The 25,556-nt window shown below is 29.2% G+C and overlaps 3 protein-coding genes across 6 annotated transcripts in view; 2 read left to right on the top strand and 1 right to left on the bottom strand.

The window, feature by feature from the left end:
• Positions 1-4,930: 4,930 nt before the first annotated feature.
• On the bottom strand, positions 4,931-11,055 carry LOC127266552 (type IV inositol polyphosphate 5-phosphatase 7-like). 3 transcript variants are annotated; one of them, XM_051296823.1, is made up of 12 exons: positions 10,650-11,055; positions 10,479-10,560; positions 10,232-10,300; positions 8,955-9,066; positions 8,753-8,857; positions 7,396-8,083; positions 7,116-7,312; positions 6,928-7,036; positions 6,697-6,845; positions 5,936-6,620; positions 5,765-5,844; positions 4,931-5,002 (listed from the first exon to the last, which is right to left on the bottom strand). In XM_051296823.1, the coding sequence occupies exons 1-10, from the start codon at positions 10,677-10,679 to the stop codon at positions 6,404-6,406; spliced, it is 1,758 nt and encodes a 585-aa protein (XP_051152780.1). In that variant the 5' UTR covers positions 10,680-11,055; the 3' UTR covers positions 4,931-5,002; positions 5,765-5,844; positions 5,936-6,403. The 3 variants fall into 3 exon arrangements, with proteins under 3 accessions (XP_051152780.1, XP_051152781.1, XP_051152779.1); XM_051296824.1 differs by lacking the exon at positions 4,931-5,002 and having other exon boundaries at positions 5,731-5,844; positions 10,451-10,560; XM_051296822.1 differs by lacking the exon at positions 4,931-5,002 and having other exon boundaries at positions 5,731-5,844.
• Positions 11,056-16,560: 5,505 nt separating this feature from the next.
• LOC127266600 (DExH-box ATP-dependent RNA helicase DExH16, mitochondrial) lies at positions 16,561-24,207 on the top strand. 2 transcript variants are annotated; one of them, XM_051296887.1, is made up of 18 exons: positions 16,561-16,797; positions 18,152-18,275; positions 18,360-18,481; positions 18,580-18,770; positions 19,127-19,267; positions 19,399-19,521; positions 20,072-20,149; positions 20,774-20,942; positions 21,354-21,466; positions 21,559-21,639; positions 21,941-22,006; positions 22,109-22,173; positions 22,357-22,402; positions 22,481-22,597; positions 22,710-22,801; positions 22,894-23,085; positions 23,316-23,341; positions 24,132-24,207. In XM_051296887.1, the coding sequence occupies exons 1-16, from the start codon at positions 16,749-16,751 to the stop codon at positions 22,997-22,999; spliced, it is 1,683 nt and encodes a 560-aa protein (XP_051152844.1). In that variant the 5' UTR covers positions 16,561-16,748; the 3' UTR covers positions 23,000-23,085; positions 23,316-23,341; positions 24,132-24,207. The 2 variants fall into 2 exon arrangements, with proteins under 2 accessions (XP_051152844.1, XP_051152845.1); XM_051296888.1 differs by lacking the exons at positions 23,316-23,341; positions 24,132-24,207 and having other exon boundaries at positions 22,914-23,029.
• The window catches only part of LOC127266602 (phosphatidylinositol N-acetylglucosaminyltransferase subunit C), a 47,230-nt gene continuing 38,430 nt past the window's right edge, over positions 16,757-25,556 (top strand). Inside the window, exon 1 of the mRNA XM_051296898.1 lies at positions 16,757-16,797. The gene's annotated coding sequence lies outside the window, so the exon portion shown is untranslated. The remainder of the gene's footprint in view (positions 16,798-25,556) is intronic.

The following is a 25,556-nucleotide window of genomic DNA, read 5'->3' as shown; positions in this document are numbered from 1 at the left end:
TATTTACTAATCACACACATCCTAAGTTCTCGTATCTACGGTTACTTTAGCATTATATCAGGGACAGTGACGGAACCAGCTTTGCGGCTCCGGGGACAAAGTTGTCAATTTTATTTTATTTTATTTTATTTTTACTGTTTATTTTTAGTTTCAACTTATTTCAAGCATATTTTTTATTGAGCAAAAATTATTTTTGGTCTAATTCAATATCATAATTATCAATTTTGATCTCATTCAAAAAAAATTATCAATTTTGGTCCCACTCAAATGAAAATTTATCAATTTTAGTCCCAAGATGGTTGACTGGGACTGAACACGACCGTGTTGGCTTGAACACGGCCGTGTTGGATGACTCAGAAGGTGATTGGGCGTCCCAGGAAGCCAACACGGCCGTGTTGAAATTACTCTGCACTTCTGAACACGGCTGTGTTCCTGCCCGTGTTCTGAACACAACCATATTCCTGCTCATTTTCTCAACAACACAACCATGTTCTAGGTCATGCTTTTGTCCATGTTCTCAATACAACCATGTTCTAAGCTATGTTGACGACCATGTTTTCAATATAATCACTGTAGGTCATATTTATTATTATTTTTACTTTTTCGTTAAAATTATTTGATATAAATATATATATATATTTATAATTCAACAAAAATATTTTTTTACAATTATTTCATAATATAAAAAATAATCAATTTTTAATATTTTAAAAATACATAAAATTAATAATATATTAATATATATATTTAATAATCATTATATATATTTTTAAAAATTTATAGTAAAAATTTTAAAATATTATTTTTAATTAATTATTTCTATAAATTATAAATTAAATTTATTATTCAAACTAATATTTTAAAATAATACTCTCTCCGTCCCACGTTAGATGTCTGGGTCACTGTAGATACGATAATTAAAAATAAGTATAATTAGTAGATAATTAAAAATATATTAGCGAAAATAATTATCATATAATATAAATAATTATAAATTAAAATTAAGATAACTAATTAAAATTTTTAAAAAAAATTAAATTAAAAAATAGTGTATAATTATTTTTCAAAAAAGGAAAGTGACATGTGATGTGGGACGGATAAAAACGGCAATATGGACATGGTAAGTGAGACGGAGGGATTATTATTAAAAATATATATTAATATATTATTATTTTTATATATTTTTAAAATATTAAAAATTTATTATTTTTTATATTATGAAATAATTGTAAAAATATTTTTGTTGCATTATAAATACTCCCTTCATCCTAGAAGTAAATATTCATTCGTTTTTTGCACGTAATTTTAGAAATATTAGTATTATATTGGGATATAGTAATAAAGTAGAAATGACTAAAATAACCTTATTAGTATGTGTGATATAAAAGTAATGGCATTTGTGTAATATATTGTAAGTTGTAAGGGTATTTATAATGTTAGGTAGATAGTACAATTACTAAAAAAAGAAATTGATACTTTGTTATGGGACGGACTAAAATAGAAAAATGGATACTTTATTATGAGACGGAAGGAGTGTATATATTTATATCAAATAATTTTAACCAAAAAGTGAAAATAATAATAAATATGACCTACAATATGATTATATTGAAAACATGGTCGTGAACATATCCTAGAATATGGCTATGTTGAGAACATAACAAAGAAGATGGCTTAGAACATGGTTGTGTTGAGGACATTGACAGAAATATGGTTGTGTTCAGAACACGGCCGTGTTCAGAAGTGCAGGGTAATCAACACGGCCGTGTTGGCTGCCTGGGACGCCCAGTCACCTTATGAGTCATCCAACACGGCCATGTTCAAGCCAGCACGGCCGTGTTCAGTCTCAATCAACCATCTTGGAACTAAAATTGATAAATTTTCATTTGAGTAAAACCAAAATTGATAATTTTTTTTAATTGGACCAAAATTGATAATTATGATATTGAATGAGATAAAAAAAAAATGATTTTTACTCTTTTTTATTTAAAACAGTCATTCGATTGTTTGTGTGTATACAAAAATTAATATAAAAACTTTCTCGATTCATTTCTTAATTTTTTAAATTTTCATTAACACTATAATGTTGTTGTAAAAAAGAAAAAAAAATGAACGGAACAAAATAAATTGTATTGCATTACAAAATATAATAATATTTAAGATAAAATATTTTATTTTTTATATAATATATTTATAAATAAAAATATTATATATTATTATAAATTAAAATAATAATAATGATAATAATAATAATAATAATATAGAAATTTATGTAGAGTATTAATCCTAAATTAAAAGGAATTGAGCAAATTTGATGACTAAATAAAAAATTAGACAAAAAATTGGAAAGGACTTGGGCGTCCTTTGCTGATCGGGACAGATACCATTCAAAAATTCAAATTCAAAATTCAAAATATTCGTTCAAATATATGTGTTTGTTTGGGGGTTTGGATTTTGAGTTGGAATTTGAATAGTAAAAATTTTGAACTTGAATAGTTGTATGATGTGATATATATAGGTGTTGATGTGATGTTTTGAATGTAAAATTGATTTTTAGTATAATATAAAAAATAAAAAATAGGTGTTTGATTTGATATTTTTGTGAAAAAAAAAAAAAAAATTGGATGAATAGTGTAAATTCAATTTAATCTCCCAAACAAACACATGTTTCCATTGGAATTTGGGGTTTGGATCAATAAGATTTCCTTTAGACAAGTCCGTTTTTTTTTTTTTCTTTTTTTTTTTAACTTCAAAATTTTTTAGAAATAATATAAAATTAAATATTTGATATGATATTTTACGAAAAAATATACTATATAGGTATGTATTAGGTTTTTTTTTTTTTTTTTAAAAAAAGAGCTTATTATCCAAAACTTTAAGAAATGTGTACATAAACATATTATTATTATTATTATTTTGTTAATAATGTAATATAAATAGGTGTTTTAATTTTTTTTATGTAATAATTAAATGAAAAGGTAGAGATTTGTTTATTTAATATTTCAAACTAATAGTATTTTTTTACTCTACATTTCAGATTATTCCCACTAAAAAATAAATAATTTCTTACAAAATACTACTCATTTCATCCCAAATGATTCTTTTTTTTTTTTTTTCATCTCATAAAAGATCACAATTTTCTATTTTGAAAATAAATTTATTTTTTTAAAATACATTTAACAAATATAAATTAATTAAATTAAATTTTTAATCCACTCAAAATCCTTTCATTTTTATCTCTTTAATAAATAAATATTTTTATTTATTTGTACTATAAAATTTTATTATATATAAAATAATATTTCTATTATATATATTTTATTGAAATATAATACTAAATATATTCAAAAATCAACAACACTAATCATATAAAAAATAATAAATAATATCATAATTTATTATTAATAATTTATTAATCTCTATTACATAAAAATTCATTCAAAATAGGTCATCCTAGCAGCATGGGAGGGAGTATCATACTTTGCATGTTATCAAAAGAAATAAATTTATTCATTTATATTATAAATTTTAATATATTATGCACTTTTTGTTATTTTATATCTTTAATTAAAAAAATAAATTGTTTGAAAGTAATTTTTTTTTTTTTTCGTCTCAACACATAATATCACTTCTACCGTTTTTTTTCTCTCTCATTCAAAATTATTTTCATAATTTTAGTAAATGTAATTATAAATTAATATTAAATACCTTTAATTTTATTTAAATTATAAATATATTATTACACATACAATTATTTTATAATAAAATAAAATAACAAAAATATAAAAATCTTTTATATACTTTTACTCACTAATAAAATAGTACTGCAGTATTATTTATTATTTTTTCTAATTTACTAGAAAACTTAAAAAAAGGTAGTACATTAGAGTGGGACAGAGCATAGCGGATATATATTGTACTTCCTTTGTTTTTTAAATTTATTTACAATTTTTTTTTTTTTTTGTGATTATCTAAATTTATTTCAATTTCATTTTTTTACTAAAAATATTCTATTTTTTTTCATTTTTTTTACCATAATAATAAGAAAGAGTTTTTATTTCTATTTTTTCAAAAACCTATAGTCCGTTGATTGGATATATATATATATATTTTTTTTTTTATGACGAAAAGAGTATAATTTTTTAGTAAATAATAGTAATAGATTTTTCTTTTATTTTGAAGTTAACGTTAGAAAAATGAAAATTAGGAAAATTGTGTTCTTTTGTTGAAAATATAGAATATATATTTTTTAAAAGAAGAAATTATACTTCCTTCGTCCTAAAACTATAGTTTAGGTTGTGTTTGCTACATGATTTAAAAAATATTGATATTATATTAATACTTGGTGGAAAAATAGGGATAAAAATTTTTTTTGTTCTTGTGAGTGTTAGTATAAAAAAATAGTGACAATTGTATAATAATAATGAAAAAGTAAATGTAGTTTTATAGTGATATAATTATTTATGAAAATGAGACTATTATTTTGAAACGGATAAAAATAGTAAACAAGACTATTTTATTGGGACGGATGGAGTATTATACCATTCATTATTTCATACTCCCTTCGTCCCAATACAATAGTCTTGTTTACCATTTTTGTCCGTTCCAAAATAATAGTATCATTTCTATAAATAATCATATCATTATAAAACTACTCTTACTTTTTCATTATTATTACACAATTATCGCTGTTTTTTACATTAATACACTTACAAAGATAAAAATATTCTTTATCCATATTTTTTACTCACTATCAATATAATATCAATATTTTTAAAGACGAAAATACAAAACAAACAAAGCGAGGCATTCCCACAAATTCACCTGCAGGGCAGTCAGGTCTTGTCTTTACTCTTTTTACAACTGTAGATCCATGGGAACTCCCTGTACCGCTGCGCCAGTTGAGTTTATAGTACGTCATGCAATCTTTGTTTGGTGCTGGGGTCCTGGGACTTTCTAAGAATCACTCGATCGTGTTCATTCCACATTCTTTTCTTTTGCCCTGTTTTAATAATAATAGACTGAGAATGACTTTTTGCAGTAAGAATCATTGGCAAAATGCAGACTTTTATACATTAATTTTAATTAACATAAATTATTATATTTTTCTTACTTATTTATTTTAAAAATATTACTCTTTTCCTCTATTTAAACTTCTCCATTAAAACAAATACTCCCTCCGCCGGAGTGAAATGGCATTTTTGCCCTTACTTTTTATATAAAAATAATGATGCGATGTAAAGTAGGGGTATTTGTGAAAAAAATAGGGTATTTAATGAAATGGTTACTTTGTAATTGGACATCCCAAAATAAAAATATCTATACTTTCTAGCTGAACGAAAAGAGTATATTTTAAAAATAGGCGGAAGGAGTATATGAATTGAATAAAATATTTTTATAAGAGAATTAAATAATAAAAAAGTAAATATATATATATATATATATATAATCGTAAGGTTTAATGTGCTTATTTGGAAAATCATTGCAGTCAAAATATGCACATCTGGTTATATACTATAGGATTATGTCATATGTTGAAATAGAACACTCCCTAAGTCATAACAAAACATACTTATTTGACAAGTGGCTGTTAAGAAAATTAGATAAAAATATAAACTTTTTTAAAATTAAAAAAAAAAAAAATTGAAAAACTGATATATATTTTTATTAAAAAATTACTTTTAAAATTTAAATGACAAAAAAAAAAAAAAACATAAAAAAATTGAATGACTGAGGTAATAAATCAAATTTCACAACAGATAACTTTGACATATCCGCTCCATAATAGTCTTCTTCTTCTTCTCTATTCCTACTGCTTTGGCATCATCTTCACCTTATTACATCCTGCAATAAAATCGAAACATTTTTACCATGTAAGAATTTCATCAAGCTGAGTACACCATAAAGATACAACATAGTTAAAAATTATCGATACCCAAAAATGTCGAGTCCGAGAAATCCATCGCCCTTACTCGATCGCCGAGATCATCGAACTCTACGAATGGGACCGTTCGAATCCGACCCAACCCAAGAAAGCGAAAGTGTGTACCGATCGAGTGGGTGTATTCGGACCACATAGTAATCTCTAGCAATTCTTGAGGTTGTAATTCCCCGGACGAGTTCAGTTACCCTACCTCAATGAATTGTGCCCCTATGTACCGATTACACATGGCAGATGGTGATTGGTCGGTACATAGGGGCACAATTCATTGGGGTAGGATAATTGAATACACATGGCAGATGGTAAATGGTCGGTACATAGGGGTATAATTCATTGGGGTAGGGTAACTGAACACGTTCTTCTTTGACTCCTTCGCAAAAAATTCGACACGGCATTTGGAATGTCGAACTTGAAAAGATTACGATCGAGATTACGACGCGAGATACCGTCTCGACCGATCGTTTAGAAGAAGCAAAGTTCGGTGTAGCCATTCGAGTGCGAATTTGGCAATAGCTCTTCGACCTCGACTTTCGATTCCAAACTATTCGTGTTTTTCCTTACAACCTCGATCTCGACCGAGAACTCGCTCGAAACCGGTCTATGGTCCGAAAACCGGGATTCTCCTCGAGTGTACGATAATTGTCGGAGGCCCCGCCCAAACCAAAGAATCCGATCGCACCTTCACATGCAAAAAAAACAGTCAGGCGAAAATTTCGTGCGGAAAATGTAATAAACAAGGAATGAGTCGTTCTTACCACGCCGGTGTCCTTCGCTTCTCCTTGAGATGAATGTTGTCGCCGGCGTACTTGTCTGAATTATGCAAGTATTTGTACGTAGGCGGGAAATAGATCTTCCCTTCTTCCCACCCGTCGAAAACTCGGCCTCGTCTCTGCTCGGTAAGAAGCTGTCGAAAAAACATCGAAAGGGTCATTCTTACATCGCAAATCTAGTAATTCTCGACAGGATATGTAAGAAGTTAAAGTTACTTGATCCTTCTCCAACAAGGCTCTCCAGTTCTGCATTTCGATTAGCGCTTTCACCGTCCGGTACGGCAAATCGATTCGATAGTTCAGGTCGCCGAGCCAAATGATTCGACTGCATTCACGAGCAAAAAAAATCAATACTTTCGATCGATACGTTCATCGTTATTTCGAAGCAAACGAATTGTTCTTACTCGTGCTCGACGACCGTCTCGGGGGACTTTTCGTCGACATTCGAACCATCAATTTTCGGAAATCTTGTTTTTCTTAAAATCTCCGTAACGTCGGCGTTTCTCCGGAGTTCGTCGCCGTCCTTTTGACCCGACGTTAAGTGACTGCAAACGACGCAAAGGCTCGTTCGATGAACCAACATGCTGATCGCTATCGATCCCTGCAGCAAAACGATATTGAGACATCGTAATGTAATGGCGAAAAACTTATCCTAAGGATCGAACCGGGATAAATCAAACGTACCTTGTTCCCGAGATAGCCCATGAGGCCTCGACCGACACAAGAGACTTTTACGTTCTGAATGTGTTCCCTCAGCTCGCTCCGAACCCAAACCGTTAAAAAAATCCCGACCATTTGCTTGCTCACGACCAACGAGTATCTAGAACCTTCCGGGAGTGCGGCATTTGCATCATCGATTTGGACATACGTCGCATACGACGTCGGCGAGTGCGACATTGCATCGTCGGTAAGAAAATCCTCGTCCGAGCCCCATTTTGAAAAATCGCTCGGTCGCCGGCTCGACGAATAGTCGCTCGGCCGATGACTAGAAGAACAATCACTTGGCCTATACGATCTCGTGTTCGGGTCGAAGTCGCTTTGTCGTCTACCGCCGAAAATTGCGCGGTCACAAACGCTGAATCGCCTATCGAGACACGGTTGTGGGATTGACGCGGTATTCCAGCATTCGGGCGTTTGGAAGGATCGACGGTGAAAGAAATTCGAGGCTTTGTGCCTCGTCGATCCCTCGAAATCGTCGTTCCATTCGACGACGGGATTAATGACAGGCGACGGGATGTAGCACCCGACGGGATTGCGATCTCCCGGAGCATCGTGTAGCGTCCTTTTGATAAGTGCGAGCCACTTTTTCGCCGGGCCGTTATCCTCGGCGCCGAGAATATTACCGGCGTTTAAAGGAACAATTTCTTGGAACCTACGTGGTTGTAAGAAATCCGTTGAGCGGAAATCTCAACTAAAGGTTTAATTTTGGCTATGCTCAAACATGAGACGTTCTTACTCTGATATCATATTAAATAGGCTAAATTGCATAAAATTCACTCGTGATTTTAGCGCAAAAATCCCTATATTTTCAAAACTGCGACCAACTTCCTTGTGATTTCATAAACTTTGCGTCTAACCCCTTCAGTCGTTCTTATTTAACGATGTTTGACGAGTACGAGCCCAAATTGCGAATAATTTTTAGAATATTCATTTCTAAACCCTTAAAATTACAAATATACTCGTTATTCTTATTATTTAATTTCAATAAAGTAAATATACTAAAAAATAGTTGTTTTTTTTTTTTCTGAAGTTAAAATTTTTTAATGTTTTATGAGGCACGTGTAGATTAGACACCGTTAAATAATAACGAACGAGGGGATTTGATGCAGAGTTTATGAAACTACGAGGGAGTTTGACGCAATTTTGAAAGTACAGAGATTTCGCCCCCTCGTAAATTTTGTGCAATTTAGCCTATTAAATATGACCAATTCACCTAAAAATTTAAAATTTTAAAATTTGGTAATTTAGCATAATCGAAACACCATCGAAGTCCATTGTAATGTCTAAATGTGAAAGAAAAAATTGTAATGAATATACATACCCGAGCACGTAAATGTCTGAAGGAGGCGACAAATGCAGCCAGTCGTCTAAGTTCATATTGCTGTGCGGCGACCTGCCTCCGAGGTTCCATGTCGACACAAAGACACTATGCTCGAAAAAAAAAAAAAGGCGTATAGCGTTGTAAGAACTTCGATCAACAACGTTAAAGGTTGCAAATTAATGATGTCTACCATCGGACAAACCTGTAATTTTGGATGTTCAATATCTGAGGGTGATCGAGAGAGCCTCGACTCTGCCTCGACAACGAATGCAGTCGGGAAAACGATCGATCGACGCTCCTTGCTGGCTTTTCTTCTGCAGAAACAACAAAATTAACGGCTATATTCTCTTACAAATTCTTTGTACTATGCTAATTTATACTCTTCGAATTTATGTAAGTAAAAAAATTTATCCATCTATAATTTTATTATTCGTGCTCATGTAATAACTATTTTGCCGCTACAATTAAATCACATACTTTCTTAATAAATTTTTTATTATACCTTCAACCTACTTTTTTCTTATCTATTTTTATATTATTTCCGTTCAATTTTAATAGTCAAACTTTTCATTTAAAGTTTTTTTTAAATAACTTGATTTTATTTTTTATTTTTTTATAATAACGTGGGAATTTGCAGTCATTATTTCTGATCAAACCTAATAATTTGCAATCCAAATTCGATAAAACAAGTTACACTAGACAAATAAATAAGCTAACAGATAAAGAACTCATTTTCATTTGTAGTTCATATAGTCTACTACACTTTTACCCCTTTTTACAAAAATAAAATTACACTTATGTACTTTCTCCGTTCCACATGATTTGTTCATATTTTTTATTTCGTTCGTCTCACATAATTTGTCCCTATTTTCTATTTTCGTCCGTCCCACATAATTTGTCATTTCTTTTTTTAGAAATATAATTATACACTTTAATCACATTTTAAATTTTAAATTTTTTTAATGTCAATTAAACTAGTTAGGTATTTTCATCTTAATCTAAATCTATAATTATTTTTACAATACAATAATTATTTATACTAACATACTTCTTAATTATTTACCAATTATATTTTACTTAAATTCTCGTGTTTATAGTAATGCGCTTATATTACGTGAGACTGAGGGAGTATAAATCAAGGGTATTATTGATTTTCTATTTTACACAAATTCATTCATCAATATAGTAGTATTACTCTCTCAGGATATCATGCTCCTTTATCGTAGATACAAAAATTTAAAAGAGATATAATTATTTTTTTAAAAATAAAAGAAAAATCGCAAAATAAATAGGAAGGACGAAAATATAAATATGCACGTAGGACGCAAAAATATTATTAATGAATTACATTTTTTTTTTTCCCCGAGATTGTTTAAGAAGAAACAAGTTTTAAATTTACAAATAAAAGATTACATTTAAGAACAAAGTCGAATCTTCATATATAAAAACAGAAGTGTAAGAACATTACAATGCTCTAACCTGTTCTGCTTTTCTTGATCGTCCAAGGCTCCCTTTCACTGAAGCTACTTCGCCATTCCCTTTCATTATCTGCTTCGTAGCTCAAAAATAAAATAAAATAATAAACAAATAAAGAAGAAGAAGAAGAAGAAGAATAATAGTACAGTGTACAATGGTTTCTTTTCTTACAATGAAAATTAAATTTGATTTAAAAAAGAAAACAGCCAAATATTTTCTTACCAAATATTGGTCGAAATCTTACACTCACCTCCATTGACAACATCATGAAACTCTTCATTTTTGCACTTGCTATTGAACCATTTTCTCACCAGTTTCTTTGACCATGAAAGCTAATTATTGTAAATGAAAAATGTATTTTAGCCCAAAAAAAAAAAAAAAAATGAAAAAAATACTAATAATAAAATAAATAATATCAAACCTTGCCCTTCTTGGATTGTTCATCTCTCATTTTATTGTCTGAGCTGTAATGGCTTCTACACGTACAAGGTACAACTCCTTAATGCACAAACAAGAACCTCTAAAATGGCCATTTCTATAACTTCCTTAAAGATCAAACTATCGATCCAAGATGGGATTTTTTTTTTTAAAAAAAAAAAAATTGATGATCGAAATGTAGGCAATGGGAGAAAAAGAGAGAAAGAGACTTTGCCCAATTTTAGAAGCCCCAAAATGCAAAAGATCCTTAAAATGGACAAGACTGTTAGGGAAGTGTAGTAAGAGCTAGACAATCCAATCCAATCCAATTATGAGTGAGAAAGAGAGAGAAATAGTAGAGAGAGAGAGAGAGGGATTGTTTTTTTCTTTTTGTTGAACCACTGCTTCGTTCTAAGCAGCAAACAGTAAAGTATCGAATTTGATGAACACAGGCAGAATAAAGAAGCAGACAGCCCAGAAGAGTGATTCTTGCGAGCAATCCTGACCCTTCATTTTATGGGGCCCACACCAATGGACGGTGCAGATCCATCTTCTCCATTAAACAGCAGACGTACGACGTCGTTTTTTGACCCACGGTCAGCTGACCCGGTCAGCAAAGGGTAGTGCAGAAGCATATTTGGGTAGAGAGAGTAAAAATATCCTAAGTATAGAAAATGAGAATTAAAAAATAATAATATTATTATATTATATTAATAATGAGTATTAGAAATATATTTCAACAATGAATATAAAAATATTTTTAAAAGATTAAGATGTTACTTTTTCGTCTTAAATATTATGCAATATTTATATTTGACACGAAAATTTAAGTGATGTGATCAGAGAGAAATGATTATTTGTTTTTTATTTGAGTGATGTTATGATATAAAGTGAAGTGTATATTAATGTATACTCTCTTCGTCCAATACAGTAGTCTTGTTTATCATTGTTGTCCGTCTCTGAACAATAGTCTTATTTTCATAAATAATCATATCACCATAAAACTACACCTATTTTTTTATTTTTATTACATAATTGTCACTCCTTTTTACACTAATACACTCACAAGGGCAAAAAAATATTTTTTTTACCAACTACTATCAATATATTATCAATATTCCTTAAATCTCGTATCCAACCCAATTAAGATTATAGTTCTTAGACGGAGAAAGTATATATATTATTAATTATTTCTAAATTTAAAAATATTGCAGTGAGTTTGAGACAAATAATTACAGGGTATTTGAGACGAAAAGAGAGAGTACTATTTTATATATTTATTGGGAAAAAATATAGATAGTTTTGTAAAAAAAATGAAGAGCAAATTATTAAAAATAAAAATGAGATTATTATTTTGAGATGGTGATTAAATTAAATTAAATATATATATATAGATACATATGTATATGTACGTATGTATAGTGTTTATTGTTTGGCATTTGGTGTTACAGAGAGACAAAGCTGAAAGCAGTTAAAGATGCGTATGTATAAAGGGAAAGAAAGCTTGGCTATATATATATATATCAATATTTTATTTATTTATTTATTTTTTAAATCTTATATGGGATTGCTTATTTTAATACTTTCTTCGTCTTATCTAATTTGTTCTTATTTTCTATTTTTGTTTATCTCACGTAACTTGTCTTTTCCTTTTTTTTTAGAAATATAATTATACACTTTAATTATATTTTATATTTTATATTTTATAATTTTTTTAATTTTAATTAAATTATTTAGTTATCTTAATCTTAATCTATAATTATTTTGACTATATCATAATTATTTTTACTAATATACTTCTTAATTAGTTACTAAGCATACTTTATCTAAATTTTCGTATCTACATTAACACGTCCAAATTAATTTAGGACGGAGCTAGTATTATATATATATATAAATATATATATATTTGTGTGTTGTTGCTTTCTTCTTCTTACATTGTTTCTTTTTCTTGCTTTATTGATTGTGGCGTTTGTTGTCTGCAAGAATTTAGGAATGAATGAATGTTAGATTAGATGTGATGTTAGTGATTCTCTCTTGCTATTTAAAAAAATAAATAAAATCATATTTTTATAGTCTGTATCTTATTCTCTTTTAACTTAATAATTTATTTATTTTTTAATTTATAATATATTATTCAGATATTATTATTTTTATAAGAAAAAACTTTATTTTTGATCAATTCATCAATTTTGATCTCAATATACAATTTTATTAATTTTGATTCCAATATAATCAAAACTCATTATTTTTTGTCTCAATATAAATTTTTTTATCAATTTTACTCCAAATATAATTAAAACTCATCATTTTTTTGTCACAATATAATCAAACATTATATTTTCTGGTCCCACCGTCAACAAACTGGATACGAATATGCAAGAAGACTTGCAACAGATTGAACTATTGTCTGCCGCAAACTTTATGAAAAAATTGCACAATTTTGCAAGTCCACGCAGCATTTTTCGTCGATTTGTTGATGGTGGGACAAAAAAATAATGTTTGTTTATATTTGGACCAAATATGATGAGTTTTGGTTATATTGAAACTAAAATTGATAAAAAATTTATATTTGGACAAAAAATGATGAATTTTAGTTATATTAAGACCAAATATAATAAGTTTTGATTATATTGAGACCAAAATTAATAAAATTTTTATATTGGGACCAAAATTGATGAATTTTGGTTATATTGGCTTTTGTACTATTTTAAAATATAATATAATTTATTAATTAGTGAAAATGTAAAATAATTTTTAACATTTTTATTCTTGAAAGTACAAAAGAAATTAATATTTTTATAAAATTTAAAAATATATTAATATGTAAATTTAATTACTTTTATTATAATAAAAAAAAAATAGTAAAAAAAAAACATTATCCAACAAACTTAAGTGTGTTTGTTGGGTAGTTTTGTAGTTGGTTTCAACGTTTAAATAGTAAAATTTTGAAATTAGAATAATTGTCTATTAATATAATATTTTAAATAAAAATTTAGTTTTTTTATATATTATAATAAAAGAAAAAAATATTTTGATATATATTTAAAAAGTACTCTCTTCGTCCCATATAATATGGGTGTATTACTATAGATATGAGAATTTAGGTAAAGTATAATTAGTAAGTAATTAAGAAGTGTATTAGGAAAAATAATTATTATTTAGTAAAAATAATTATAGATTAAAATTAAGATAAGTAAATAGTTTAATTAAAATTTAAAAAATTATAAAATTTAAAATTTAAAATGCGATTAAAGTACATAATTATATTTCTAAAAATAGAAATGATAAGTTACATGGGATAGACGAAAATAAAAAATATGAACAAATTATGTGGGACAGAGGGAGTAATAAATTTTTTTTTTTTTGTTTCAATACAAAGTATTTTTTTTATTTTTTTTTATTTGTTTTACTCAATTTTTAAAAAAAATTATGAATATATTATTACATATATAATTATTTTTTTATAAAATAAAAAAATAAAATTATCAAAACCTCTTATACAATCTCACTAGCCAATAAATTATTATTATATTATAATCGTAATATAAAATCTCAAAGATCTCTTTTCAAATGGGATGAAAGGTATAATAAATTCATATTAGAAATCCAAGAACAAATAGAGCAAATATGTCGTGTTACATTAAATTCGACGGTCCATTATTATTAGTTTTAAAATTATTATCATAAGAACCGACAATGTGTCGGTTCGTGTCGGGTTGAATACTTAAAACGGGTTAAAATACTCAATTTTAATCCGATCTGTTTATAATCGTATCGAGTTCGTGTTGACCCGTTTATTATCGTGTCGGGTTCCGATTGACTCGTGTTGACCCGTATACATAATTAAGTAGAATTTCTTAATTCAAATTAAATAATTTTTTGTTATGTTGTCGTGTTATGCTAGTTTTTATTGGTTTGAGCTTGAATTATTTAAAATTGAACTTAGTTTAAATTAATTTATGAGAAAATTATTAAATTATAATTATTTATGAGAAAATTATTAAATTATAATTATTTTACATATATAATAAATATATTAATCAATATTAATATATTATAATCTAGTTGTCGTGTCGAGTTCGAATTGAGAGCCACAACCCTAATCCGACCTGTTTATTATCGTGTCGGATTCGTGTCAACCCGTATACATAATCGGGTTAAAATTTTTGACCCAAACCCAATTATTTCGTATCCAATTATTATGTCGGATCAGTTTTTGTCAGCTCTAATTATTCTTATTATTGTAAGTCGAAAAACTAATGATGATGTTTGGATTGAATAACATGAACACTATTGTTTTAATTGGGGTAATATCTTGTCATGGAAATCAACATCAAACATGCACTTCAAGTGGTTTGAATCTTCCAATAAGGAGGTCTGTTTGTTTGGGGGATTAGATTGGATTGGATTTACGCTGTTCATCCAATTTTTTTTTTTCCAAAAATATAAAATTAAACACCTATTTTTTTTTTTATATTATACTCCCTCCGTCCCAGATATCGTGTCCGCTGCACTGTAGACATTGTATTTTAGGAGGGATGTGATTAGTAGATAATTAAGAATGTATTAGTGAAAATAATTATCCTATAATATAAATAATTATAAATTAAGATTAAGATAACTAATTAGTTTAATTAAAATTAAAAAAATAAAATTTAAAAATTTAAAATGAGATTAAAGTGTGTAATCATTTCCAAAAAAAGGAAAGTGACATGGTATGTGGGACGGACATAAACGGCAACGTGGACATGATATCTGGGAAGGAGGGAGTACTAAAAATCAATTTTATATTCAAAACATCATATCAACATCTATTTATATCACATCATACAACTATTCAAATTCAAAATTTTTACTATTCAAATCTCAATTTAAAATCCAAACCCCAAACAAACACACCCTAAAGTATTTTCCAAAAAAATAATTTAAGAAATAAGAAACTCTAAAAATTAATTCAAAACAGGGAACAAATGTGTGCAACTCATTATATTAATCGAAGGATCGGTAAGTTAGACCAAAATCAAAATTTTCAAACAAATGTAACGAGGTATATCTAACTATTTGGATACAATCGTGTTCTATATAATAAAATGTGTTCGATCCTTGATATAGATATATAAATACATTCCCTTGAAACGGTGGAAAGAAAATGATGATTTATATTACGTGTGTAACTAATTTTGATAATTATCTTTGAATGAGATTAAAAATAAAAAAATATAAAATTGATTCCAACTAATATTAATTTTTGCTCTTTTTTGTTTGTTATATAAAAAAATAAGCATGCCTCTATTTTTGTAAAAACGATAAAAAAATATACTTCATTTTGTCCGTCTCTAAGGATTACATTTACCTTTTGGGTAATTGTATTTAACATTAAAAATATCTTTATATTTGTATAATTTTTTATATAAATGTCATTTAATTAGTATTATAAGACACTAGTGAAAATATTTTTGCAATTTTTTCTTAATTTGTGCTATATTTTAATATAATAGTTAATATTTAAAAATCAGAAAACAAAAAATAAATGAGACATTTAGAACTGAAAGTAGTATACTGTATTAATATTAATATATGAGTCAAAAGCATATTAAGGAGACTATTTTTAGCTGATAAAAGAAGTGTTATTTATCAAAAGTAATTTTTTTTTAAAACAACAATCATATAAATATTTTTTTATTCACATAAAATATTATACTCCATAAAATATTAAAATTTTTATTATTACCAAAATTAAAAGATAAAAGTTCCCAAATTTCTATGAACTACTATTATTCTTGCACCCAAGACTGTCTTGGGCCAAATAGGCATTTTTACTGTTTCCGAGGACTATAGTGATATTATAATCCCTTTTGGGCTAAGATGATATTACTTATAATCTTCGTGCTGGAATGAAAACCTCGAAATATAGATACACACATACGGAATATCGTTCGGTGTCGGCGGTGGAGAGCTCCGCCATTGACGCCGAGAATGTTAAGCTCCGCGGAAACCACTCATTCGGATTTCTCTATATTTAGATATTACTCGACTCTATTATTATGCTCCTTGGAAATCTCCATGTCAATCTCCAGTTGATTTCGCTTTGAACAATAGAATGGGCTATCTGCTTTTCCGTCGCACGCTTTCACGTACTCTGCCATTTGGTAATGATCTTATGAATATTTTTTATGCTTTATGTATATATATATATATATGTATTGAAATTTTGTGGTTTAGTATTTACTTGCCTTTTTGTTAATTCGTGCGGAAATTTGCATTTCAATGGAAGTATCGAGTTTGTAGTTTTGGACTAAATTTATTGTTGCTATTTTGGTGATAATTGAAGGGGCATTTTGCATCTCTGTTGAATTATGCTAGTGGAAAGGATGAATTATAGATAGCATTTCTTGATTTTGTTCGTCAGAATATGGAGTTGGAAATTGTATATACAATTTGAGTGCCTTTGAGCGAGTGGCTGTTTGCTCTTTATATTGTGAAATAGTTTTGGTGACTGCAGTTTCTTTATTGGTGAGATTAAGTTATTGACATTGTTGGAATGCATACTGGATTCTTATATTCAAACCTGCTTATTCACTCCTACCTGACCTGCAGATTTTTATGATTCTCATTTCTGTTGCCTTATATTCATTTTGTATTATCAAGTCACAAATGATGCCAATAATGCTTATACATAGTTAGGAATTAGAATTCTGTTGTCATTACCCAATGTTATTTGATCAGAATTTCGACGTAGTAAAGTGCTGCCTACATGATTTTCAACTCATTGATTTTCAGTCTGAGAAATCATATGGGCATAATGATCCTATGAAGGATGTCAACAGACTGTACTACAAAACTTAACAATCAAAACATTATAGATTCTGAAATAAATGATAAGTATATTTAACTACTGTAAAACCTAATCTATTATGGTATGAGCATTTGAATATCATTACTAATGGGCCTGTGCTACATTACAGCCTAATCCTTATTGGGAGAGCAAATCCATATGGAGAAGGCTAATGCAATCTAACTAATAAATCTTGCATTTTTACTGTAATACTATATTTCTTTCTTGCTTAATCACCTGCTTCTGAGATCTTGCCCAATTCAGAGCCCTTTACAAGTGTAGCACTATAAGCTTCTTAAATCATTACACTGAAAAGAAACTGCAGGGTCACAATTGATGAGGGTCACCTACTGGGATTGAATATTGTTATTTTTGTTAAGATTAACAGTGCCACGTTTATTGGAGTGAGTACAGGAGTATATCTTACTATCTGTTTCTCATAACATGGAAGTGTATGCTTGCACATTGAAGCACTGTCTTCTGTAACTGAGGTGGTTTTCTCATGTAGTATTTTCTAACTCGTACGTGCGAGTGCAAATCTCAGCAAGTGTATTGATTATACTAATTTGTAATAAATAGAAGCATTTTGTGCCTGATAACTGTGATTTTATTATGGTCTTGATTTTCCTGTATTTGATTTATATCCCATCTCCTACTTTGCTGGTCAGGCAATGCAGATTTCTGTCACTCAACCTCAAAGTCAATGTTTGGAACTTCACACAGTGTTTTTCAGTGCATAAGGATGATCGGTAGTTCCATTCATACCAAAAAATTTGATTTTACAGACCTCAAGTAAGAGAAAGTGTTTACATGAATTCGTAGTGCTATAATGCATTTCAACCTTTTTTTGTTACTAGTGTTTTTTCTTCATATCAGGCACCCACATACATGGTATCCTATTGCACGGAGGCGAAAAAGGAAAGTAATATTGCATGTTGGTCCAACAAATAGTGGTAAAACATATCATGCTCTGAAGCGATTGGCATCCTGTTCTTCAGGTATTTGGAATCTTGTCAAGTTTCTTCTGTAATTCTTTAATCTTTTTGGTACATCCAATGTTGCTGATTTAACAGTAGATTTAATAATTATGCCACAGGTATCTACTGTGGACCATTGAGACTGCTGGCATGGGAAGTTGCTCAACGGATGAATAAGGCTGGAGTTCCATGTGATTTAATAACCGGACAAGAGAGAGAAGAAGTTGATGGAGCAAAACATAAGTCAGTTACCGTAGAAATGGCAGATGTTACATCTGAGTATAAATGTGCAGTTGTTGATGAAATTCAGGTGTGCTTACCTGAGGTTTTATATGTTGCAAAATAATGAAAGTTAAGAAAATGAATTTGTGCTGTGTTAATATCAAGCAATAGGTGCTTTGTTTTATTTATATCTATAATGTTTCATTTCTATTTTTGGCCTGATGGTTAGACACTGTAAAATAGCAATTTGGTAGAGAATACTGGAGTCTTACGATCCAAAAAATAAAAAATAAAAGACCCCTACCGAAGGAAAACAATCTAGAAAACAGGATCGCTTTAAGTTTTATTTTATTTATTTATATATATATGCTTTCGTTTATTTTCAGATGGTACATTATATATAAGGGATAGATATATTTTGTGCTCTCTGTCATGTATTCACAGATGTTGGGATGTAGAACGCGAGGTTTTTCGTTTACACGGGCTTTACTAGGGTTAGCAGCTGAAGAACTACACTTGTGTGGGGATGCTGCCGTAGTCCCTCTAATACAAGAAATACTTAAAGTTACTGATGATGATGTCAAGGTATTAATGTTTTAGATTCTCAACATATTTTCTTCTGCAAGCATTCAAATTTTAACATAAAGAGAATAAGTTCAGATAATCTCTTGGTGTAGATCAAAATTTTCTCTCATTGTCTACCTCATCTTATTTAGGTTCAATCCTATGAGAGGCTTTCTCCTCTTTCTCCATTAAAGGTTCCTCTGGGATCCTTTTCCAACATACGGACAGGGGACTGCATCGTCACATTTTCACGAAAGGGGATATACACGATAAAGGTTAGGAAGTGCTTTTGATAAATTTCTGTATCATCTAACTTATCTTGATGATGCTTTAGCATTTCTAAATAAAATAAATTCTGCAGGAAAATAGTATACGGCAAATTTAGTTATGTTGTGAAATTAATTTGTCTCTTAATCTCTTAGCGTCTGAGTTACTTGTGACTTAAAAAACAACTCAAATTATTGATTCCATTGTGGCCAGCATTTGTGACCTAGTGAAAAACTGATTAATTGCATTACATTATTATATTAGTAGGTAATCATACAAGTATAAGCAAGATACTTGATGTTTATTTGTGCAATCAACATCAAGAAACCAAAGTTGTGTTACACTCTAGACCTCTTTTTCTCTAGGCCATACTCGTATAAAAGGATCTGATGAGATTATTTTACCCATTGGACGCTATAGTTGAATTTTAGCAAAAATATACTAAAATTTAATTTTGTCAGCTTGAGAACATAATTATTTAATCCAATGATTGAAAGTAAACATATTCTAAGTTCTATGTATAACCTTTTCTGATTGAAGATCTCCATTAATTGACAGAGGGAAATTGAAAGCAGAGGGAAGCATCTTTGCTCTGTTATTTATGGCTCACTACCTCCGGAGACTCGAAGCAGACAGGTAGTTATGATTTCATTTGTTTTGGCCTGTAACTTATTTATCTGAACAGTCAAATGGATTGGGATCCTTGTTGATTCTGTGAGCTTTCTGTTTTCTGGCCTCCTTTTAACGTGTGAACAATTATCACTTCAACAAACATTCTCCAACATACAACATTGCAAACTCTCTCTGTACCTGCACCCTATCTAGAAATATGTATGCATGCATATTTGAATATTCATAATACACCACACCATTAAATTATATATATATATATATATGATATCTTGAAAATGCTATAATAAAAATTTAATCAAATTTTTCTATACATCTCATAACATAAACTGAGCACGCTAACCAGCAAAGTGTATTGTTCCAGAAGGATGAAGCACTTGAAAGGGTCCTTTACCAAATAGTTCCCCACTATATCTTCTTCACTACACATTCTGTTATTTTTTCTACTATTTCAATGTCATGCCATGATTTAAGTAGTCAGAGATTATGTTTTGTAATTTAACTGAGTTGACATTGTTTCTGCGGGAGTTCTCATATTAAGGATTTCTTATTTCTATATGTTTTAACATTTTGATCTCTTGACCTGATGCTGCAGAAATTTCTGAATTGATTAATTCCTCAAGCTTGCAGGCAACAATGTTCAATGATGCAAACAATGGTTTTGATGTCCTCGTTGCTAGTGATGCTATTGGAATGGGTCTGAACCTTAACATATCTAGAATTATATTTTCGACATTGAGGAAATTTGATGGAGTGGAAACAAGGGATCTTTATATTTCCGAGATTAAACAAATTGCTGGTAAGATATAGTGCTTATATAGATATTTGATTCACCAGAATGATAGATTGTGAAGAAAGCAAATAGTTTACTTTTGACTATTTAAATTGGTATTAGTTACAATTGGGTAGAACTCCAAATTAACGTCCTCTTCTTATTACAATTTCTGGTGTTTGATAGTGATGCTTAGTAATATTTTATGTACCTTGTGTCTTTCCAGTCACTATAGATGGATAACTAAATTTCTGTGACTAATGAAATTGAGCTTAGATTTTGGTGAATGTGTGCTGTTATAGATGTATCTTTTTGCTTATATTATAATTATTTTTCACTGCTCATTTCGGCATGTATTGCCTCTCTGAAATCAATTGGAAACTTCTTTAGATTAGCGCATTTGGTACCAAATGGATCTTTTTATGAATTTACTTGTAGGAAGAGCTGGCAGGTACAAATCTAAGTTTCCCACGGGTGAAGTGACCTGTCTAAGTGCTGCTGATCTACCATTACTTCACTCAGCTTTAAGTTCTCCATCTCCTGTCATACAAGTAATAGAAAAAGTCAACAATTTCAGCTGACTGATTACATTCTTGATTTGTCTTTTCTTAAAATTAATGATATTGCATGTTCTGTGGTGCAGCAAGCTGGACTTTTTCCTAACTTCGATCTTTTGTTCATGTATTCACGCTTACACCCAACTTATAGCCTTCACCAAATACTGGTACTCTCTCTCTCTCTCTGTGTCGTATGACATGTCTTTCTTATGTTGTTATAACCAAAAACAATGTAAAACAGTAACTCTTTTTATGCTGTGGTCTAAAATGTACTCAATTTGCGTCACTTTCAGTAGAGATCAGGTACTTTATTTTGCAGTGGATATATTGTCTAGTTTTGATGTTTGTAGCTATTATTTATGGCTGTGATGCTGAACTTTTTTTTTTCTTTTTTTTATATACTATTATTAATAATAAAAAGCAGTGAATGAATTTCAATATACTTTGCTTTGCCACATTCATGTACAGGAGCACTTTATTGCGAATGCCAAGTTGTCAGAAAACTTTTTCATCTCAGATTGTGAGGAAATATTGGTATGTCACATCATTGGTCCCATTGAAGACTTTCTATTATCAATCTTTCCTTGCATTTTTGTTCGTGGTTTTAGTTACCAATTCAGAGTTGTTTGAGAACAGAAAGTCGCAGCAGTTGTAGATGAGCTACCTCTCAATTTGCAAGATAAATATCTCTTTGCAATGAGGCAAGACTCTTCACCCTTTACCGATCAGAAATCAGTTTTACCCTTTTAAAAGAACTATATGATCACGTGCATCCCTTGTCTTGGCATCACTGTCTTAACATTCTTATTGTTGCCAAATGTTACTCTTTATTATTTCATACGACTTGCATTTTTTCTGTTACTCACTTGTGTTTCTGAATGCAGTCCTGTTGAAATGGATGATGACATTTCGTCGCAGGGGCTGACCCAGGTTTGGTCTACTTCTAACCTTAAGGTGTTTGTCTGCATGTATATTTGAGTTGAGACATTCTCTCTTGTTTGCTGGCAGTTTGCAATGAGTTATGCCAGAAATAAGGTTGTTCGGCTTAAGGAAATTTTCACTCCTGGAACACTCAAGATTCCAAAATCACATAACGCTCTTAAGGAGCTTGAATCAATCCATAAGGTCCGGATAATATCTTTCTGAGTGTAGTAATCTGTGTTGCTACTATTTATGGATATGTAATTTCTCCGACATCATTTGAGGATGTAATTTTACACATATTTCTTTGAATTAGGTTCTGGATCTGTACGTTTGGCTGGGTTTTCACATGGATGACTGCTTCCCGGACCGTGAATTAGCAGCTTCTCAAAAGGCTATTTGTGCCATGTAAGTACATACAAACGGTGCCTTGTGTTCTGCATATAACTACAATATATCATGCTACTTTCCTTCGTCATTGAACTTTTCGTTTCCTTAAGGTTAATTGAGGAGTTTTTAGGGAGGGATAGCTGGCGGACACCTGCTCATAAAAGAATTACATCTTTACAAGCATCTAGTTCTCTTATTCGACGGCCTTCAAAATGACCTTTGCAATTCTTCTGCATTCCTTCCCTTGGTTCAATATTTCTGTTTCCAGCAGCTGGCGATGAAAATCCACATTGCTTACTCAGGTAGATTTTTAGATTCCGTTGTTTGTTTGTCAGCAATCTGCTTTACAGAGATTTCAATCTTAATTAATCATATGAAGATTTGTGTCTCTTTTTGAATGCTGACACCTGATTTTATTAGCAACTTCCATATGTAAATGGTATCTATTTGCATATTCGATACATTGATCATTTGATTTTCATTGAGACTCAAAAAACATACATTAATGAACTCTTCCCTTTTATGTTTACAGGGCAAATGCTCTTACAATATATGAAGGTACGAATATTGTTTTATTAAATTTGTGCAGCTCAGTTCATGTAATTTTTGTGGCCATGGATTCCCTATTTAAGCTCTACCTCTATCGCGGAAATTGCCATAAACTTTGGGCTTCTCTGCTTTTGCCCGACTTTAGTTTCCTGATGAAACCCATGAGTTTGTTTTGTTGTTTTTTGAAATTGATTTGAAATGGGGTGTTTGATTTGAATTTTTATTTAAATAGTATTTTAATTTGATATTTTACGTGAGAAAATAATATATTTTCATTGAAAAGTATACATAGTAAATAGTGTTGATTTCAATTCGAAATCACAACAAGAACAAACTCCATGATGTTAGATCAAATTTACCACTGATTTTACAAAAACATGAACTTATATTGGTTTTCAACACCTTGCACAAGTAGATGTCCAGTAAGCTACAGGTGAAATTTTGTTATGCAAACGGCTATCTTTGTGTTGATTTGAGTTACTTAGTTCACAAATAATATTTCCTCATACAGGGTGGGCTTTATCTAAAGGTGTGTTTGTTCAGGGGTTTGGATTTTGAGTTGGGTTTTGAATAGTAAAAATTTTAAATTTGAATAGTTGTATGATGTGATATAAATAGGTGTTGATGTGATATTCTGAATGTAAAATTGATTTTTAGTATAATATAAATAATAAAAAATAGGTGTTTGATTTGATATTTTTTGGGGGAAAAAATAGGATGAATAGTAAATTTAAAATCCAATCCTCCAAACAAACACGTGCATCTCTTTATTTAAGTAAATGTTTTTTGTTGGATGCAGGGGACTCATTCGCGCCGAAAATGTGAAACAACAGGCTGGCGGATTATACGGGTTTGTGACTACAATGTGTGTCAAAGTATAAAAACAGAGTAAAGAGCACAAAACTTGTCGTCCGGTTTGATTCTAAAATCTACATCCGGAGATTCTAATTCGGGAGCTAATAGTTAATAAACCTCTTACTCTTAGCATGTTATTAATTATCCCGATATTGACAAAATATAGGCATCTCTTTATGGAGTAATTTTTACGACTTTTATAACATACATCATTCTCAAAGAATGTGGATGTCGAGAGGCACAACTCAAGAAAGAGTGCAGGACATCAATACATCCTTAGGTGTGTCACGTCTAGCAATTGTTGTTGTCATACCACAGTTTGTTCTCATTTTGTTTTGTTTTTTTTGGAACTCTTTTCTTTTTTCATTACTCTTTCCCTCCCACAGAATGTCTTGATTATCGTAGACACGAGAATTTAGGATAAAAATAATTTATAAATAATTAAGAATATATTAGTAAAAGTAAACAATTTATATTGTTATTATAAATTAAGATTAAAATAATTAATTAGTTTAATTAAAATTTAAAAAAATTAAATTAAAAAATTTAAAATGAGATTAAGATGCGTATGCAATATTTTATGTGAAAAAAATAGTACTTTCTCTTTTTGGCTTAAAGTTTTTATTTACTTGTTGTAATTAACATTAAAAATATTTGTATATTTGTATTATATTTTTTTACAAATATCATTATTATAATAGTATTGTAAAATATTATTTTTGTCATTTTTTTTTTTTATTTCTACTACGTTTTATATAATAATTAATATTTAAAGATTACTAAAAAAAAAAATATAGGATCTTTAAGAGGCTTTTATGAACAATTATTTGAAGTATAAGTTCTAATTAATTAAAGTTTTACATATAATTATTACTTTATTTGTCATCCAACAAAAATGTGAAAGTTATCTTATTAAAATATTATGAGTGTTTACTAACAAGATATGATTTTAAATTTTGATTTTAAAAAATAAAATTTTAAATTAAAATAACTATTTGTTATAATATAAATATCTATAAAATTATAATACTAAAATAAGTACAAAATCTTATACATAAACCCATTCATTATCTTTTTATTTACTATAAAAATTTAAAGAGATTCTGGATTTTGAATCCTTATTAAAATTTTTTTTATATAATATTTGGTCAAAATTATAATATTAAAAGTATTTAATTTTTATAAAAAAAATAATTATATATTAATATAAAATTATTTATTATAAATAAATAAATACAATTAAGCTATACAAAGGATAAAATTGTTGAAATACGAATTTTTATTTTAAAATTTTACATAATAAATAAATACTATTACAATAATATAATCTTTAATATTCAATATTATTTTTTTATAAAAAAGTATTTCG

This window comes from Andrographis paniculata, unplaced genomic scaffold (assembly GCF_009805555.1).
Source record: "Andrographis paniculata isolate CXL003 unplaced genomic scaffold, ASM980555v1 Contig76END, whole genome shotgun sequence".
NCBI lineage: Eukaryota > Viridiplantae > Streptophyta > Magnoliopsida > Lamiales > Acanthaceae > Andrographis > Andrographis paniculata.
The sequence above is the reverse complement of the archived record's forward strand: the minus strand, read 5'-3'. Positions and strand labels throughout refer to the sequence as shown.